The sequence below is a fragment of the Branchiostoma floridae genome, chromosome 3, assembly GCF_000003815.2.
Source record: "Branchiostoma floridae strain S238N-H82 chromosome 3, Bfl_VNyyK, whole genome shotgun sequence".
Taxonomy (NCBI): domain Eukaryota; kingdom Metazoa; phylum Chordata; class Leptocardii; order Amphioxiformes; family Branchiostomatidae; genus Branchiostoma; species Branchiostoma floridae.
The window spans coordinates 163,917-182,206 of record NC_049981.1 but is presented as its reverse complement, the minus strand read 5'-3'; the positions used below and the strand labels follow the sequence as shown (position 1 = coordinate 182,206).

At 42.1% G+C, this 18,290-nt stretch overlaps 2 protein-coding genes across 3 annotated transcripts in view; one reads left to right on the top strand and one right to left on the bottom strand.

The window, feature by feature from the left end:
• The first annotated feature begins 10,525 nt into the window (after positions 1-10,525).
• LOC118410977 (paraneoplastic antigen Ma6E-like) lies at positions 10,526-11,053 on the top strand. The gene has a single exon (XM_035812964.1). It carries the CDS (start codon positions 10,526-10,528, stop codon positions 11,051-11,053), a length of 528 nt encoding a protein of 175 aa, XP_035668857.1.
• Positions 11,054-16,361: 5,308 nt separating this feature from the next.
• The window catches only part of LOC118412089 (trichohyalin-like), a 16,442-nt gene continuing 14,513 nt past the window's right edge, over positions 16,362-18,290 (bottom strand). For both annotated transcript variants that reach the window (XM_035814723.1, XM_035814722.1), the window contains exon 5: positions 16,362-18,004. In XM_035814723.1, the coding sequence (XP_035670616.1) occupies positions 17,750-18,004 (255 nt within the window). In that variant the 3' untranslated portion in view covers positions 16,362-17,749. The remainder of the gene's footprint in view (positions 18,005-18,290) is intronic.

Below are 18,290 nucleotides of genomic sequence, written 5' to 3'. Positions count from 1 at the left end.
TCAGGTGAACGGGAAGCAAATTGACACGTGCAAGAGGGAAGTTCATCTAGAGAAGCTGCTATTGCTTCATCATTGATCTACATTAGTGGTCTTTCTTTCTGTTGATTAATTCTATAATTATCTCTTTAGTACTATGATTAATTGGAGGGAGGAGGCTTAGCATGAGCCTTGTAGGCTTCTTCTCTCATACTGCACATTGTTCTCATCTTACCCATTTCTCTGTACTGCATATGAGGCTACTTTTGTGCAAATAAAAATTAAGAAAACTTTTAAAAAAGAAGTTCAGAAATATCACAAATAAACATTACGAAATTTGCTCTTCATTCAGATCTTATGCACCACGAAGCATCTTCCATCACGGAACTTAAGCCAAACACTTGTGTAGTTCGTATGGCTTCCACAGATCCCTAGGAGCATTTCAATAAGTTTTATCATGGTATTCTCTCATCCCTGTTGCTTTTACAGTCCCCATGCAACACACTACATGCTTATTGCCTTATTTCTCTGTTGGGAAATAAGTCTGTATCTCTTCCAAGGAGTACGACAATTTAGTCTACCCTGAGCGGCTGAAGTCGTCCCTCTGTAGCGATGATATATTGTGTACAACTGACAAGTGATGAACTTTATAACCCAGTAATATTGTCCTTGTGAATTTTAGCTAAGATCTACGTCAGTGACACAAGGCATGATCAAACATGTAAGCAGTCATGATTTGCTTGATATGAGGAGAGATGTCATTCATACAAGCGTTTCCTGTGCAGATAAATTGCACCTGGTTCTTTGAGGAAGACAAATGAGATGATGACGTTTGCTCAGCCGGATGTATTGCCTTCTTTTCTCGTAGGTCGTTCATCAAGCTAGAGAGGGGACGTCGGGAAGAAAAATGCCTCTGCGGTCAAGTGTGAAGATTGTTCATTGGATTTTCGGCGTGCTGCTGGGCCTGATCCAAGCACCTTGTCTGCCCCACGAAAACACAGCAAGGAGCCTCCAACTCACCCCGATTCATCACTCTCGTGTGGATGCCCGAGTGCTGGCCGACAGAAGTACAAGGATAGTGTACGAGAGGTACGTTCACGTGACCAGCGCAAACGTGAGTCTCGTGAAGTCTCCGCTGGAACTTGACGAGACTTTGCCCGTTCGGCATCGCTACGCACGATCCTTCGGTGACCAGACTCAGGCAGACGGCGTGCGGGGCAAGGGCAGGCTGCAGAATTTACACGTCGTCAGCTGTCAGATGGACGTGGCCTGTGACCCCGATGACCCCGGAGGTCACTGCACATGCCCAAAGGACCTGGAGACCTTCGGAGAAGCCAAGTGCATCATACCCAAGGCTAGAATCAGCCACATATCAATGTCAAACTCGGGACCCGTGAAAATCTTCTGCGTAGGGGTGACCTTGAACTCGGAGGAGTCGGACATTATCTACGACATGCAGACGAGATGTAAATACTTGGGCGGAAACAATGTAAAATACCGAGTTTACGTCACCAAAACTGTGGAGACCAGCGACTCCAATGAAGACAAAGTTAAATATCGAGCTTGTCTAGAACCCGTAGAAGACCGTTGATGTTGCTGTACGCAAGGGAGCTTCCATGTTCATACCAACATTGCACTCAACCAAATGCATTTGAACACTTTAGGGATAAGGTTAAGGATCAACATGTCTGCAGCAAAGCAGAAGAAAAGACTGTTGCCGCCTTTGGAAAGCGTTTGTGCGCGCTCAGACAGATCCCACCACATACGAGAATGTACTCTCTTATGCTGAAGAAAACACTTGTATCGTTTGTAAGCAAGTTTTCCCCAAGTTTTCAGTGACAACCTGAAGACGTCTGCAGCCCTAGAGTGTTGTTTAAACGGCTCCAGCTTTAAGAAAAACGGTGCCAATATTTGCTGTTTGGCGCAATAGTTGAGTTGTTTTGAAAGAATCGAAAACACAAAATTTTTCGTGTCAGCACACTGCAATTTCTAGACTTCCTGATTATATTGTCTACTCAAATCTTGAAAACATTTCCATGCAGAACAATATTTTATAGACAGCATTATGAGCACATTCATCGTCATCCTTCAAGATGGTAAAGACATTGGGCAAATAGCCACTCGTCATGAGTGAAGATAACTGAAATGGTGGCTACGGTGGCTATGATCATCTGCCCAAAACAAAGAATCTTAGCCAAAATGTTTAACTTTTTAACAACTATATTCCATTAAACATGACAGGGTATTCATACCGTACATCTGCCCATTAAATGAGTTGAAGGACGGAAGCTGTGTAAAAAAAAGCCAGTGGAGATGCTTCTATATTGTATGTATGTAACGTCATGTACAGCTGTAAACTTCACGGTGATTTCTTCTTGAGCTCCGTAGAGTGTGACAATCTAAGCTTCGGGCTGTTCATCCATGGATATAATTGTACAGCTGAGAACACCATAGCGGACCAAAGCCTCCTGATGCACATACTTTGTCCTTGGCTTAAGTTGCAGTTCCACTGCCTTGTCTTGGTGATCGGTACGAGCCGATGCTACAGAGTAAAGCTACGTGAGGGACAAAGGAGCTTATGATGATACAAAGCGTTTGTGCTCATTCCAGTGTATAAGAAGGATACCAGTATAAGTGGATTTCGCAAGACGAACATTCAAGACGAACATTGCGTCCATTGTTATCAATTTCAAGGATGTGTTCTGCTTCAAGCATTATTTTTGTATTTGTTGATTTGCATATAAACTGCCTTTTTTCAGAGCGAGGGTCTCCTTCGCAACGCCTCGCCTTCATACATGTAATATGTGCTGTCAATAATAACACATCTTCTTTGATCTTGCTTCTGTATTTTGGACGTACATGTATGCGACTTCATCGAATCAGCGACATTTGCCATAGAGAGATCGTTTGCCAACAGAATCAGAACTGCTGTACACATGCTATACAGAGCTCTTGTACATGTGCTCTACGAAATGCACAATACAAATAAAGGCACGTTAACAGTATAAATTTGATTATTTGCTCTCTCGTTTTTGTGTTGTAAATGCTGACCTTAAAGTAACAACGTAACAGGATGGTGAAATTTTCTGGGTGAAAATGTTATATCCTTGAATAAACTCGTCAAAAATGACATCGAAATGAATTAATCGTTTTTAACATTTTACGTCGGTTCGGTCAATTCTATACGTTTATATTTCAACTAAACCTCTCAAACTATAAACTACTTCCACGGGGCGGCAGAAGAGTCTAGGTTAGAACTTTCAACGTAAACTTTAAAAACTCTTGAGCCATTGTAATCATGTAAATCATACCTTAAGAAACTCAATCAATCTTAATTGTACCGCTTGAAATGGCAAAACAGCACAATCTTTCACGTTAAGAACGCAAATTTACAAGCCACTAAGGGGTCGTAGTGCACGGAATGTGTGCTTACAGAATGAGAAATAGGGATTATAGTTAAAAATCTGCTGCATTTCAATGTATGGTCGACAGGTGGCCTTTGTAGTCCTATCATCAAACGTTTTACCAAAATTACGGTCACAAATTACCTTGTTGTGCAATCGTTCCGTTTTGGCCGTATCATTGCAAGCGATCCTTGTAATTCCCCGTAAATGTCAGGAGAAGATAAATGCGCACCTGGCAAATATATACAACCTTGGAAGCGCTTTGGTGGCCGCTTGGTATTATAACGTCTCATCTGGGAAATGCAGGGGTCGTGCGGTAATGTGTGGGTGTCAGGGCACAGTGTTGCCGGGCCCATCTAATACATATCGCTAGATTTTACCTCCGCTCAGAGATTTCTATTACACACCAAAAACGTCCATAATACCTACACAAAAACGCTTCCAGAGTGAATGGCAGTACATAAAAATCGCAATCCTTCTAGTTTGATCACAGCTTCTGGGAATGTAATGGGCTATTTCTAGTCTTAAAGGATGTTATTTCGGATTGTAGAAAACCCATAATAGCAAAATCGCACAGTTATATCGTTTTTTACCGTATATCTTGAGGAAAAGACACTTAGAAGGGAAATCGTTGCTGGCATATTCCTTGTCTAGCAAAAGAAGCCCTACACATCAATAATACATGCTTCCTCAATGGGCCAAATCTGTTCTTCATACTAGTAATCCACTTTCAAGACGACATCTAGCGGTAACTACAAGCGAAGCACCCTTTGACTAACAAAATCTTCAAACGAATCAATCTTATAATTGCTTCTGACTGGTCCAATGATTTTCATGAGAAATACTTAAAAAAAGTAACTGGCACAAGATAGAATAGAATGAGCTTCTAAACATGTTTGTTGAATGCGATACCCAATTGCAAACAGCTCCAGACATGGTACGCTGATCAAAGCTTTGAGATCAAAAAGAATGTTGATGGGGAACATAAATACACAAAACGTACAAGATTATCGTTCAATAGCACGGTTTAGCATGCAGTACGTTATAAATTCCTAACGCTTCAATTTTTAGCATTTGACTAATGTTTGTGCACAAGAAGTAGAGTGATAGACAGCAATATTAGGCAGAAAAACAGTTGGTACAGCGTTTGTTACAATATCAATGTGCATTCTATACAATTACGAAAATCATTTGGTGGCAAACTTTGTGTACTACACTAGTGTACATATATCAAACCAATAAATGTATTTTAGCCAGTGTTGTTCGCACATCGTAATCGTTGACATCGCACAGTCAAGTGACTTTACCATCTGGTAACGTTTGCACGTAAGATATCAGGTTGCAAAACCCTGCTATTATGTGAAACCAGATCGTGTAACAGAGCAAATTAATCTGAATCAGTTACAATATACGTGGACTGGATATGATGACAAGACCCTGTCCTTTGTTCGTGTTGCTCGTTTGAAAAGCTAGAACGAAAGACTGATTCCACTGGAGGATAAAACGATACGTTTCAAACGAATGCATTGTTGTGGTTACAAGTGCATAGTGTACGCGTCGTTGGAGCGAACCATTTGTCAACTTGAGTCATATTCCTATTGTGTCACCGCCAAGTTGCTATAAAACTTGGATGAGTCACCATGCATGCAAAACGTAAATAAGTCTAGCAAGTCGAATATTTAGGTCGTAGACATCTAATGAAATTTTATGCCACGTTACATGGCCCATAGCTAGTTTAATATTTTAGAACGTTATTACGTTATGCCTCTAGCAAGCAAGGATATGTGTACACTCAGCAAATTTGGTAACGTTTTCTGATAAGTGAAAATGCATGATGTTTGTACATTGCTCCATTGCGAAATATGTTCATCGTGTTTATGTATCTTATAACGGACAAAGAAAGTCTATAGCACGCATTATGATTTCTTTGAAATGGACGTGTGGCCAAAATAGCATGCGTGAGGGAAAATAATGGGTATCGTGACGAGGAGTCTATACATTGTCGTATGTTCTCACTGTCACAAGTGTCAAGATATCTCCAAGGGTCTTGCAGCATTACAGTTTTAAAGGAGTCTTACACTAGCTTACACACTTGGACACTTACAGTCTAAGCACAATTTCTAATCAACACAATGAAGAAACAATGCCTCATCTTACCAAATAAACCTGTTTTATCAGCTCAATAAAGTATATGTATTTTTGCTAAACGCGAGTACAACATTAACAAAATGTGACGCTATGATACATTGCTGAAAGGGATGAGATGATTTCCACCTAATCCTTTGATACCGTCCTGTATAGAGCTCGTATCAATAATTTATTGTCCATGCCAATGTAGCTTATCGTTAATCTCCCGCCGCGGCCGCCATTAATTTGTGGTTTAATAGGCAGGGACATGACGTGACTTCCGGTGGCAGAGACGTCACTTCCGTTTTATCAAGATTTATAAAATATTCATTGCGTTCTGTATATGGTGTTAGTATGTTGTTTGGGGACGCTTAGAATGACACTCCATACAGCGACATTACGTAATGTTTTCATGGCTGTCGCTATGGAAACGTGGACGTCATTAGGGGGTTCCACAGTGATTGACAGCTAATTTGCACGACGGGTCATGTTGCCACTACAGTTGTGGTGAGGACGATGATTGATTTCATTCAGAAGAGGATTAATAACAAAATATTAACGAAAGGGCATGACATCGTAACGGTTTATTAAAGTACGTCGCCTGAATATGAAATACTATTTTTTCATATATATAAATTATATATAGCTGTTTAAAAACTGATTGGTTCTCTCATCTTATTCGTTGGTATTCAGCTACTTTCGACATTTTTCATGTTCAAGCACTCAACTGGCGCAAAACAGATATAATGATAAGAAAGCTCATTTGTAAGTTCGTACCTTCAGGCAAATTGCAAGCACGTGGTAGAAACAAAGGAGACATAAATGTGACAATAAATAGTGATTAACATTATTGTAAAAAAAGAGACGACTCGAATATCAGTGTTGGCTATATCTAGAGAAGTTAGATTTTTCTACAATTCGTGATATATTTATGAAAATATGGCCTCGCAACTACTTCAAAACGAATTTTACGATTTACTATTTTGTTTGCCAATGTCAAATAAATGAGGCCAATATAATATTGGCGCAAATAACTTCCTTGGTATAACAAGTATTTTGTATTCACGGTGGGGAGGGGGGCATCAGTGAAATACGTCAGTCGCAACATCAACCGTTTGGCTCCACCTCTCTAGAATATACCTGGATACGAACAAGCACTCAGGTATCTTAATTGTATTGACCGGCCTTTGTACTCAAATTGACTCTACTGTTACTGTTGGGGGATAAAACGCTAATTTATTTACAGAGGGTGGAAGGGCACAGTTAAAGTGTCGCACTGAAAACTTCGTCAAATGTCAAGTAAGAAGGGGAATGTCTTCTAATGGAGTGTGTTGTAAATCAAATACGGCTCTTAAAGTCTCTTAAATCTCTGCCAGACTTTGACAGCTTTAGTTTGCTCGAAAATTGACCATTCTCCTACGCAGAGGGACCACAGTCGTGTCAATACTCCTTGTGTTTAATGCCGTTGGGGACCGGGCGTTAGGAGGATGAAATGGACAGGGGGTGACAAAAGAGGTATAGAAAGAGGGGAGGGTGGAAGCTAGATACATGTATGTAGACTCAAAGGACTGCTTAAGTTAGGGTGTGTATGTTAATGTTTCATAGGGTAACATTTAATGAGTCAACACTACCTATGTCCTTTTACATCTGTTATGGGAATTTTTCAACTCATTTTGTTTTCACATTGCACACACAGAAGTATGATGTCATCTCTATTTCAAGTTCTTTGAAGCAAGGCTGGCGTTTTGTCCACCATGAATAAAAACATGGATCAGAGTTACCACTAGATTTGTAGTAACGTTTTATAACTGTGCTGTATGAGATAGCCTGGTCCATTCAAAGTTATCGAGCGCATCTGATTTAATCTTAAAGATTCCAAGGCTCTGTGACTAGCCAAACGGCACATGATTAGCATAATAACACGTTTAGATAACGACACGTGTATCTTATACCTACCCTTCCATATAAAATGGGAGAGTAGATGCCTTAAATACAGCATGCACCTGTTCTAATGATAAATTCTAAAGTTCCGTGAGTTTTCTCTGTGAAAATGACCCGTGTTTTGTCCCTAAACGGCCCACAATTTGCTGTATGTGTAAACGTCCAGTTAACAGTCGCCAGTTATCTGGTCTAGACGCCTGTAGCCTTTACCAGGCCTTCCTATGGGGATGCGGGGATCGTAGAATTCGACAAATAAATCGGGAAATTGGCCAGGGAGTCAGTCTACGCTTAGCTTCATGTTTTCCCTACGGAGCGACCGACCAACCTCCCTGGTACACAACACCCCTGGCAAATTATTCTCCCTATAATGTCCAGCGTAGTCAGTCTGGTAGAGACTACCTGTAGGAACAGACTGCGTTGCACCTGTTCTACCGGAAAACCTGCCAGGGCGTGTGCAGCAGCCAATCACAGGCCATTGTGTCGGTCCCATTCTCTGGCCACTGAAAATTGGTCGTGAAAACGCCTCGAGCGCAACAATGGAGGGAAGGGGACGGTACATTTGCTCACTCAATCATTGAATGGGGATGGGAGAATATTTTTCAGTGACAAGATTTGAAATACGATTTTTTTGTATATATGTCGACAAACGTTCGCCTATCTGTTTCCGATATAGATGAGACAAAAAAAACAGTTATAGCTGACGGACGTTTATTCAAAATTGGCCAAAATAAACTCATAAAGAGAAACGTATTCAACACTCTGTAAACTTACACAGCGTATTACTTCGTGCAGTTATTTCGTGCAACTTTATCATTAGTGTCCCAACCTTCTCATGCGCTGTATCATTACTAGATCTCCTTTAGAGATTAACAATTTACCGAAATGCTAGAGTTGAAATGTTTTGTTACACCCATGAGTCTTACTATCGGTTTTTCAATGCCACCATTCTACCTGACCTTTTGAAAATGTCGTGTAATATCTCATCAAAATATTGTTAGAAAGGATATACAATTTCCCTCAAGACATAACCTTAACTTTGGCCTTTGTGCACAACATGTGGTATTAAAAATGTATAACATTACATGAATGCGTTTGCAAATACGATAGCTCTCGTCATAATTGAGTTGACGATTCTACAAAACGTACCGTCCCTTGGTCGCGATCCGTCGACATAGTTACGGTATGTAAACGACCGCCGATGCTTGACGGTTATAGATTATAGTCTCTCCATTCAAAATGGAGGAAGGATTTACTCACAGAAAACGTGGATCTACGTCTGTGGTCGTCAAACACGCGTGAATTTGCCGTCGACTTGAAGGCGTCGAGTTCAGCGTCCGTTGCTATGGTGATACCAGCTGAGTGAAAGACAGACTATTTTTTGACTGGTGTAAAAGCCGCGGGACTGTATCGTGTGATATAGTACAGTTTTGCCGGCACAAGTGTATTCTCAGACTCAGAGGATTTGTTTTATCTGAGTGGCATACTCGCTAAAGGTGGTATCCAAGGAAACAGGAAGACGTCGTTGGCGCTAATGCTGTGAGGGGTTTAGCGGCATATTCTCGCGTTACTGAATAGATCTCGACAAGCCGTCGTGCGCCCTGTCTCTACTATAAACAGATCGACCGGTGTCCGGTGACCACTTCAACGTTCTGTGTGCGTGTAAAACATGTACACACCAATATGACAGCAGTGTACGAGACAACTACAATATACAATATACTGCAGACAAATACGGGTATACACAGGTGTAACTACGGTTCGGTACAACACATCTAGCGGGTTTAGAATCCAGACATGTGGAACTCGCTGCTGAGTCCTTTATCGCGAGGACAGGGAAAACAGAACGGAGCTCTGAAGGTTGTGGATCAGTCTGAGGTAAGCCACTTAGAAGATATTTCCTCTTGTTAGAATTGTACAAGGGATATATTAGCTTCCGGCTGTCATTAATTATTTAATTACAGACCGATCCCCACTTGTTGGCTAGACGCGAAGTGTATACAGACGAATGCTATAGGTATATTCCATAGTCTAGAACATACAATATGCATGAAAAGTAGGGACATATAGATAAGTAAGTGTTGATGAACTATAAAAACAAATCTAATAAACTTCTCTTCGAAAACCATCAAATTCTCGTTTGTTGAATCGGACATGTTTAGAGATTTTATGTAAAACATGGAAAGGACATATACATGGAAAAGTGTCATAGCTTCTTGGAAAATATGTTCAGATATTGATAGTTTTACGGTACATTTCACACAAAATGTTGTACAAATTTAAGAGAAATAATCTATTTCAAACGCTGTGATCTTTGTCCTCTTGCACGAAACATCTCAGAATTACTTATTACGACTGACCTAAAGAGGAGAGAATAACCAATTTCCGTTTCTAATTGTGTCTCTGGCCGTTTCTTTTAGCAGCACTTTTTGTCACAAAGCCACGACTATCAGTTGTTTGGCTGTTTCCCTTAGAAACTATAATTGAGTTATGCATTAACAAACCCGCTGGGTAGCCTTCAACATGGAACGGTGAAACACGCGGGAAAGATCTGTGCTGTGGTGTGGATAGTGGCCGCCCTGCCTGCAGTTATAGACACTATCGCTAGGAACGTTATTGCGAACGACTGGAAGTTTACAGGCGCTACTCTGTACTATCCCTCGTGTATCCTTTTGAATCCTGCCCATGGTTCCTTCTTTGTCATGACACTCTTGTTCTTTTTATTCATCTATGTTTTGCCCAGCTGTATAATAATTCCACTGTACGTCCGCATATTAGTCAAAGTAAGGCAGTCTCGCCGTTTGGTGGTGAGGGAGACCAGGTCAGATCACCAGGCGTTCCTCATGGTGTTTGTTGTGACAGTCTTTTTTCTTGTCACCTGGCTTCCTTTACACGTCGTTTCTTTTCTTATTCATATTCATCGGCTTGGTTTTGTTAACAACGTGATTATAATCAACGTCTCATTTTCCTTCGCCGTGTTCAACTCGGTGGCGAACCCGTTTCTCTACGCTCTACTCGGGAAAAACTTTCGCAAACAACTAAAGAAAATGTTTTGCTGTAAAATAATCACGAGGCTAGCGATGTACGCCACCGGCACAATAGACCTTGCTGAAGGACAGGCCCAGGCTACAGGCGGGACAAGGCAGACTCAGGCTACGTACCGGTATACGGGCGAGGCAGGAGATGTCCATGATACAGACCGGACAGGACAGGCCCAGGCTACAGGCGGGACAGGCGGAACAGGAGAGGTCCAGGCTACAGGTGGGACAGGACAGGCTCAGGCTACAGGCGAGACAAGACAGGCCAAGGCTACAGCCGAAACAGGAGATGTCCATGATACAGACGGGACAGGGCAGGCCCAGGCTACAGGCGAGACAGGCGGAACAGGAGAGGTCCAGGCTACAGGTGGGACAGGACAGGCTCAGGCTACAGGCGGGACAGGAGATGTCCATGATACAGACGGGACAGGACAGGCTCAGGCTACAGGCGAGACAGGACAGGCCAAGGCTACAGACGGGACAGGACAAGCCCAGGCTTTAGGCGAGACAGGACAGGCCAAGGCTACAGGTGGGACAGGACAAGCCCAGGCTACAGGCGGGACAAGGTAGACCCAGGCTACAGACGGGACAGGGTAGACCCAAGCTACAGACGGGACAAGGCAGACCCAGGCTACAGACCAAACAGGAGATGTCCATGATACAGACGGGACAGGACAGGCCCAGGCTAAAGGCGGGACAAGGCAGACCCAGGCTACAGACGGGACAGGGCAGGCCCAAGCTACTGACGGGACAAGGCAGACCCAGGCTACAGACCAAACAGGAGATGTCCATGATACAGACGGGACAGGACAGGCCCATGCTACAGTCGAGACATCAGCGGCCAAGGATAAACTCTTGCTATAGAAGAGAAAGCGCACGGTTTAAGACTGGTCGCGGTCGACACAGGACAGGCCACAATTGAAATGACGCAAACAACAGACGAATCAGAACACTGTTCAAATGGATCCTGAGGACACACACGAGCAAACAATGCGTAGCAATATGGTCAAAGTGATATGAATTCGCTATACCAACCGTTACTCACGCCAGTTCATTTCAGCTCAGTTCATCCTCGTTGTACGAAGTGTTAATGCTACGGATGCTGCTGCTCCATTCTGTTTAGCATGGCGGCCAGAAAGACTTATATTTCATTTCATTTATCATCCATGTAACGTATATTTCATTTACATGGATATGAAAGGGTCTCCAACTTAGAACAAAACATACGTGAATTGCACCCTAATGTATATGTCTATTTACTGCAATAATCACTTAACTGTATTGCTATCAAGAGTTGGTAGATGCATAATAAAGTTAATTCCATTCTTTAAGCAATATTCAAGATTTTCAATTTCATATAATTGTTATTCAATGCTACATGTATATCATTGATATTCTTGCCTGGATATCATATGGCACGTTTACTTGTAGAAAGCACTTGTTGATTATAAAGACTTTTCGAGTTTTGTTTGTTTAGTTGTTGCTGTTTTTCTGCCACAATAAATAGAGTTCCGCGACCTCATACCTTCGCCAGATGATAGTATCATCTTATTATCACATGATTTTATCAAATTGAAACGTTGCATTATGTAACTTTGTTACTTACTTTGGGTCATTCTTGACTTCTTCTTCTTCTTCTTCTTTATTCAATAAAATCAACCTTACAGAGATTAATTCTTAGCAGAAGCATCTCTGAATGCCGTTGATCTTTACAATGTGACTCAGAGTAAATACTTACAACGACTAGACAACATGTACAGTACGCATGACATACACAGTACATAAACAAATAAAACACTTAGGCACCAGTCATTGATTTGTTGTACAGTCTGATTGTATAGTGTAGGAATGAGTTGCGCAGTCTGGAGGTCCTAGCTTTTGGGACCGAGATACTACATGAGCTTCGAAGTGACCTCCCAGTGACCTCTGACCTGACCGGAGGGACCATGTCATGTAGCGGGTGATCCGGGTTCATCATTTGCTTGAGTAGCTTAATGGCAGCGAATTCACGTCTCTTCTTGAGTGTGGGCAAATCCGGAACACTTCTCCTGCCACCCAGAGAGATGATCTTTAGTGCTCTCCTTTGCACTTTCTCGATTAACTGTTCTTGTTGTTTGGTGCAACCGACTAAGAGAACATGGCCATACTCAAGTACGGGCCTGACCAGGGCCGTATACACCTGTACAAGGTCGGACACCGACATGCCTTGTTTGGTTAGGACACGTAGGTAGTAAAGTCTGCGTGAGCCCTTGGTCACCATCGACGTAACCTGGTCGTTGAGGGTTAGACCTCTGTCAAGGATGAATCCTAGACCTTTAGCTGACTCCACGACGGGTACTGCTTCCCCCCCTAGAATCAGAGTAGGTGGCGTCGGAATGCTTTTGCAAAAGCAAATTTGAAGCTGCATGCTCTTCTTGCCGTTAAGGATCATCCTGTGACGACCAGCCCAAGAGTCGAGATTGGACGACTCTTCCTCCACAGTCGTGTCCTCGTCGGCCTTCAGTGCCAGCAGTATTCTGGACAGTGTGACGTCGTCGGCATAACCCACGTCGAGAGTGTCCTGGTAAACTGTATGCCGGGTACTCATAAACAGTAGGAACAAGTACGGGGAGATGACTCCCCCTTGTGGGACACCGGAAGTCAGTGTCCGCCAGGAGCTCCGGTCTCCATTCACGACAACTCTCTGCTTCCTGTCCATTAGGTAGTTGTGGATCCATGATGTCATTCTCGAGCTAAGCTGGAGGTTCACCACACTCTGAAGTAGCAGGGCATGATCGACACGATCAAACGCTTTGCTCATGTCGGCAAAGATGGCACGGATTAAGGTTGGTTTATTAGAGTCCAGGGCGGTCAACCATGTTTGCACCAAGCGTACAAGAGCAATTGTAGTAGACGATCCACGCATGTAAGCATACTGGTTCTTAATAACTGCGCGTAGCGATGGGAGCAGTCTTTTAAGGATGCACTTTTCTAGTAGCTTAGCCATGACGGGCAGGAGAGACACCGGCCTCATGTTGCTCATTCTGTATGGTTTGATAATGTTCCTATGAAAACCAGTACAGAATATTTGAATCAGTGACCAGTAATATGCTAATCTGTCTCTGACCATTGTTTCTAGCTGGTAGACAGTCTGGGATGTTTATGGGTTTATGTGGTTATGGGGGTCAATCCACCATTCAGATTACTGGACAAGTCACGGTGGGAGCACTTCCTTAATGTTCTCGCCCTGGGCAAGAAATCCCCAGCTCCCAGCAGCTATTCTGAAATTGCAGGTGCGTTTATTACCTTCGCCAAGAAAGTCGCTATGTTTTCTGCTTGTTTGCCTGTGTGTTAATAGCCTGACTAAATCGCGCTCCTAGCGGCCGGCCCTATAGTCTCACGACAAAAACATTACTACTGCACGATTACTGCTTATGTTGCAGCGACGTCTATCGAAAAAATTAAAGAACGAAGTCATGCGACCCGATTAAACATCGTAGCCAGAATATGCACTGCATATCACAAGTACGTAAATTGTAGTTGCCTTAAGGTAAGTTAAGGCAACAATCTTGCACTTTCTTGTGTACTTTTTGTTTGTTTCTATGAGTAGTTCTAACTCAAGATTGGGCATTGAGCTCCAAATGTCATCTTTGTAGCAACATTTTCACGATAGAGGTAACCCCAGATCACTGTCTGTACAAATGCTGCCATTTACAATCAGTATTTACAACCTCTTACCCGTCTCTTCCATTTGACACCCGTATAATGATTTTCCATTAATGTTCCCCAGGTAAACTACAGTGGTGGTCTAAAAGGAGCTCTCTTTGTTCTTATCCGAATACACCTGTCGGCGCCTTTGTTCTACCTGGTTTACCTACTATCACCTGTCAACCATACCTGTCTGCTATGGTCATTAAGAAGGGTAACTAGGCCCCGTTCGTCAAAACAACTCAAGCATACGCTATTAAAGAGATGTCCCTGTGGCTCAACTGGTAACACCCTCACAGTTGAGCTCTAGGTTCAAGTTAGTTGGGAGACCTCAGTTAAGCTGGGCATTTCGGTTGGGGTTGCATCTGTGTTTTGGAAGGGACGTAAGAAGGAGGTCACGCTTACAAGGAGGTGTCTTAAGCACGTTAAAAAAGAAAGGGCTAGCAACCCCTCCCTGTAAAGAGTTACTAGTACCTTGCCACTGAAACAGTAAGGACACTTGCTGAGCTATATGCCACTACTAACTACAAGCTTAGATGGATTTCAATACGTCATCAAAAGATACCGAAAGTCTTGAAACAAATCTGATAAAAACCGTTGAATACGGTTCTACGTTTCGTGTAGGTCTTGCAAAATAAGATGTTACGACAATGAATGTTTTAAACAGATAAAGCATGGTGCCCCCCCCCCCCACACACACACAATTTCTATGTTTTTTTTTGTTGCTAGGAAAGCAAGTTTTCTTGCTGTTTAAGTAGCAGGGTATATTTTACTGGGGGGTTTGGAGACCCTTCCGGGACATCTATTTTACGTCCCTTCCGAAAGACGGGTGCAGCCATATCCTACACAGAATCGAACAAGGGTCTCCCCGTTACCAACTGATTTGAGCCATAAATGGACTCAAGTGAACTGTGTGAAAAGAATGATTTTATTCAGATCAAAATTGTTAACAAATTAAAATATTCGCATGAAGGTCCAGTTGGGGTGTTTGAGGGTAAAGAGCTTTGCGAACGCTTACCACGGCCATACTGTTCCACTACATACAACCCTGTAATAGAGAATAGTGCCTTGACGGAACACAATTCTTAATCTTCTTAACTCACATAATCTTTATTCCAAACACACCAGAGCATTGTTACCATCACGTACTCGAAGTCATGCATGGAATAGAGTGAATACCGCACAGAAAAAGAGGTGTTGCTTAAGTGGAATTTGTTTAGTTAACAATGAATACGGATTCTTTAGACGGCTTGTCAGCCGAGAATGGTTTAGAATGGGAAGCGGTTTTGTGTGCTTTGTTGGTTATGACAGGTTTGTTCATCTCTATAGCTGTCTGTTCAGCAATAGGCACGGATTCAATAGCCGTATTGTATGTTATTACCTTCGCCAAGTTGGGTAAAGGCCCCCTTCCAAACATGCAGGACCTTCCTAGCCTCCGTCACAATTTTCAATGTGAGCTTAAGGTTTTCTAATACCGGGGAGATAGTTTAGCTGTCGCCCCAAGCGGTCTGTGTAGAAGGTTACGACCTTCTGACGACTTTGCTCCCGATCTGTCTTCGTCATTCATGATCTTAAACTTGAACTGTATCTGTATCTATATAGCCGGTATAACCGCCTTTCGGCGTAACACACCAACTTCGCAGGCACGTGGCGCGGCAGCAGCTGGTTATATTACACTGAACGACCCGTCACAAATAGGGGTGGGTACCGGTACAGAAAATTCAGGTCCAGGTCCGGTTCAGGTCCAAAGGATCAGGTCCAGGTCCGGACCTGAACCTGGACCTGATTCAGAATGTGAAAACTTGTGAATGGACGATACTCAAAACAATGGTCTTTTTCGCAACAAAGAAATCTGTTTTGTGGAGTATTCGACTACCACTGTCGTTTTAAAACCCTACAAGGCTAACTGCCTCTGTACTATTGACTTTAAAACTCGGTAGAAATGACAATAGACTATACTCTAATTCGCTGTTGCCATTTCCTTGACCGGTAAGTCCCAAAACGTGTGAATACCTGATCATATAGTCTGTTTATTTTCCAATAGGTCCAACATCCGGTCCGCCAAATTTTTTCAGGTCCGGTTTTTCTGGACCGGTCCAATACGAAAAACCGGTTTTGTACCGGTACACTGTACCGGTACCCACCCCTAGTCACAAAGAATCTGAAAAATTACACAAACAAGTTAACCTGCAAATGCCAAGTTGAATACAAATTTTATTTACCAAGCCTATTTCATGATCGAATTCATTTGGCAAATAACAACGGAATTTTAAATCCAAGTGTTTTAACTACTTTTCCACAATATCTAAAGATTGTACAAAGTCTTATTCAAGCTTAGATAAATTTCACAATAGATCCTTCGGTACAAATATCATTATTACACAATATGTTAGCAACAAATATTTTCTTGTCAACAACTTATGTCTTAATTGGCGTTAACGTTGCGAAATACATAAACATCATCAAAACAGTTAATTATAGAAACATTGCTGTCAAAGTATAAATTCCACAAAACACTCAAATATCGGGCGAAGTATGTACATGTGCCACACAGAAGCATTGCTCTTTGCTTTGGAATATTAAAAGTTATTATAATTCTATATCCAATGGCTGATAAAGGTTTATTTTTAGGTCTAAAGTGCAAATGTCACAAAAAAATAAACATTTCCTAATTACATTCAGTCATAACTGTATTATACAATGAACATAGACGTTTGAACAAAATGTAATCCCTTCTGATGTAATTTAAAAGTCCTATTACCCTATTTAACATCGAATATTTCAAATCACACTCCTGGTTTCTGATTTCTACCACAATGTAGTCACGTGAATTTCGGCCCCTGACGTCATAGAAAACACGGCATCCAGTTCAGAACCTGACTGTTCAAAATACAGAACTTGAAGTGTGATCTTTATGATTCGATATTCAGCAACACCAGTAGTATATTTTGTATAGACATCTTTGTTCAATGGTTGTATGTAATTAGGAACTGTTGCACCATCTTTGACATGAACACTTGAAAACTTCATAGCTGTTTAATTATGAAAAATTGTACGGCAATATTGCAGCATGGGTTTATTTTAAGCATAGTACTCACCTACTTATAACATGTTCTCATTTCTAACGCTAGCACTATCTCAAGCTAAGTGAGATACACCCACATAAAATCTTTCGTTGTTAACATTTTATTATGCAAGCAGAACATATATTACATGGCTGTACGTTGTCAAATGTCTCTTTATGACGTAATGATATTATAATAATCTTGTAACAACATTGTAATATTTTGGCGCAAACTTAATCATTAATTTTCAGCACACATTACACAAAAATTGTTCAAGTCATGGAATCTATTAATTAGACGGTTCACAGTTTCAAAGGCTCGTGTGCAGAATGATGCATTGTGGTCTAAGGTCAAAGTTTAAGGTCCCTGGCATATTGATAAAGAATAACCTTAGACTTTGATATTAGACCACACACTGTAAGAAAGCTTATTGTTCATGGAGCCGCAAGCATGTCCAGGAAGTGACGTCATTACCGGATGTGACGTCAGCACCAGCCAGTGACGTAGTGTCGTTTCAGACGACTTTTTCCTCAGGGATGGTGGTGAGCGCCAGAAACTTGGCCTTCATGTCCTGAGTGGCCTGCACGTGGTGCGTGTCCTGAACCGGTTTGATCTGGCTCTTCTGCTTGTTGGTCCTCTCCAGTTCCCGTCTGCGCATGCTCCGCAGGTTCTCCCCATCCTTCTCTTCTTTCTCATTGGCCAGTTCGAGCTGCGCGACCTCCTGAAGGTCACGCTCCATGTCCTCAAGGACGGCCTTCTCCACTCGCACCTGGAAGGAATCATTTTTGTCAATACTGTTGAAAAGACATTTTTCCCTTTCAACCAAACTTTCTTTCTACTAGCCCTAGGTTAGCCTCTACCAGACCAATTTTGCTCCCCAATTGTTGACAAAAAGGATCTGGAGAGCCCATACATGAGATTTGAACAGCCTTCGTTATAGATTACAGACAAATGGCTCTAAATTTACATAATCTATGCATGGTGAAGTTCACGTGTCATAAGTATAAAATTTCCATAATTTCCATAAACTAATTAATTACGGCATTTTTGTCGCA

Bases quoted from the DNA above. Each gene is read 5' to 3' on its own strand.
- LOC118410977 (XM_035812964.1), top strand. From the start codon at position 10,526: ATGTACGCCACCGGCACAATAGACCTTGCTGAAGGACAGGCCCAGGCT.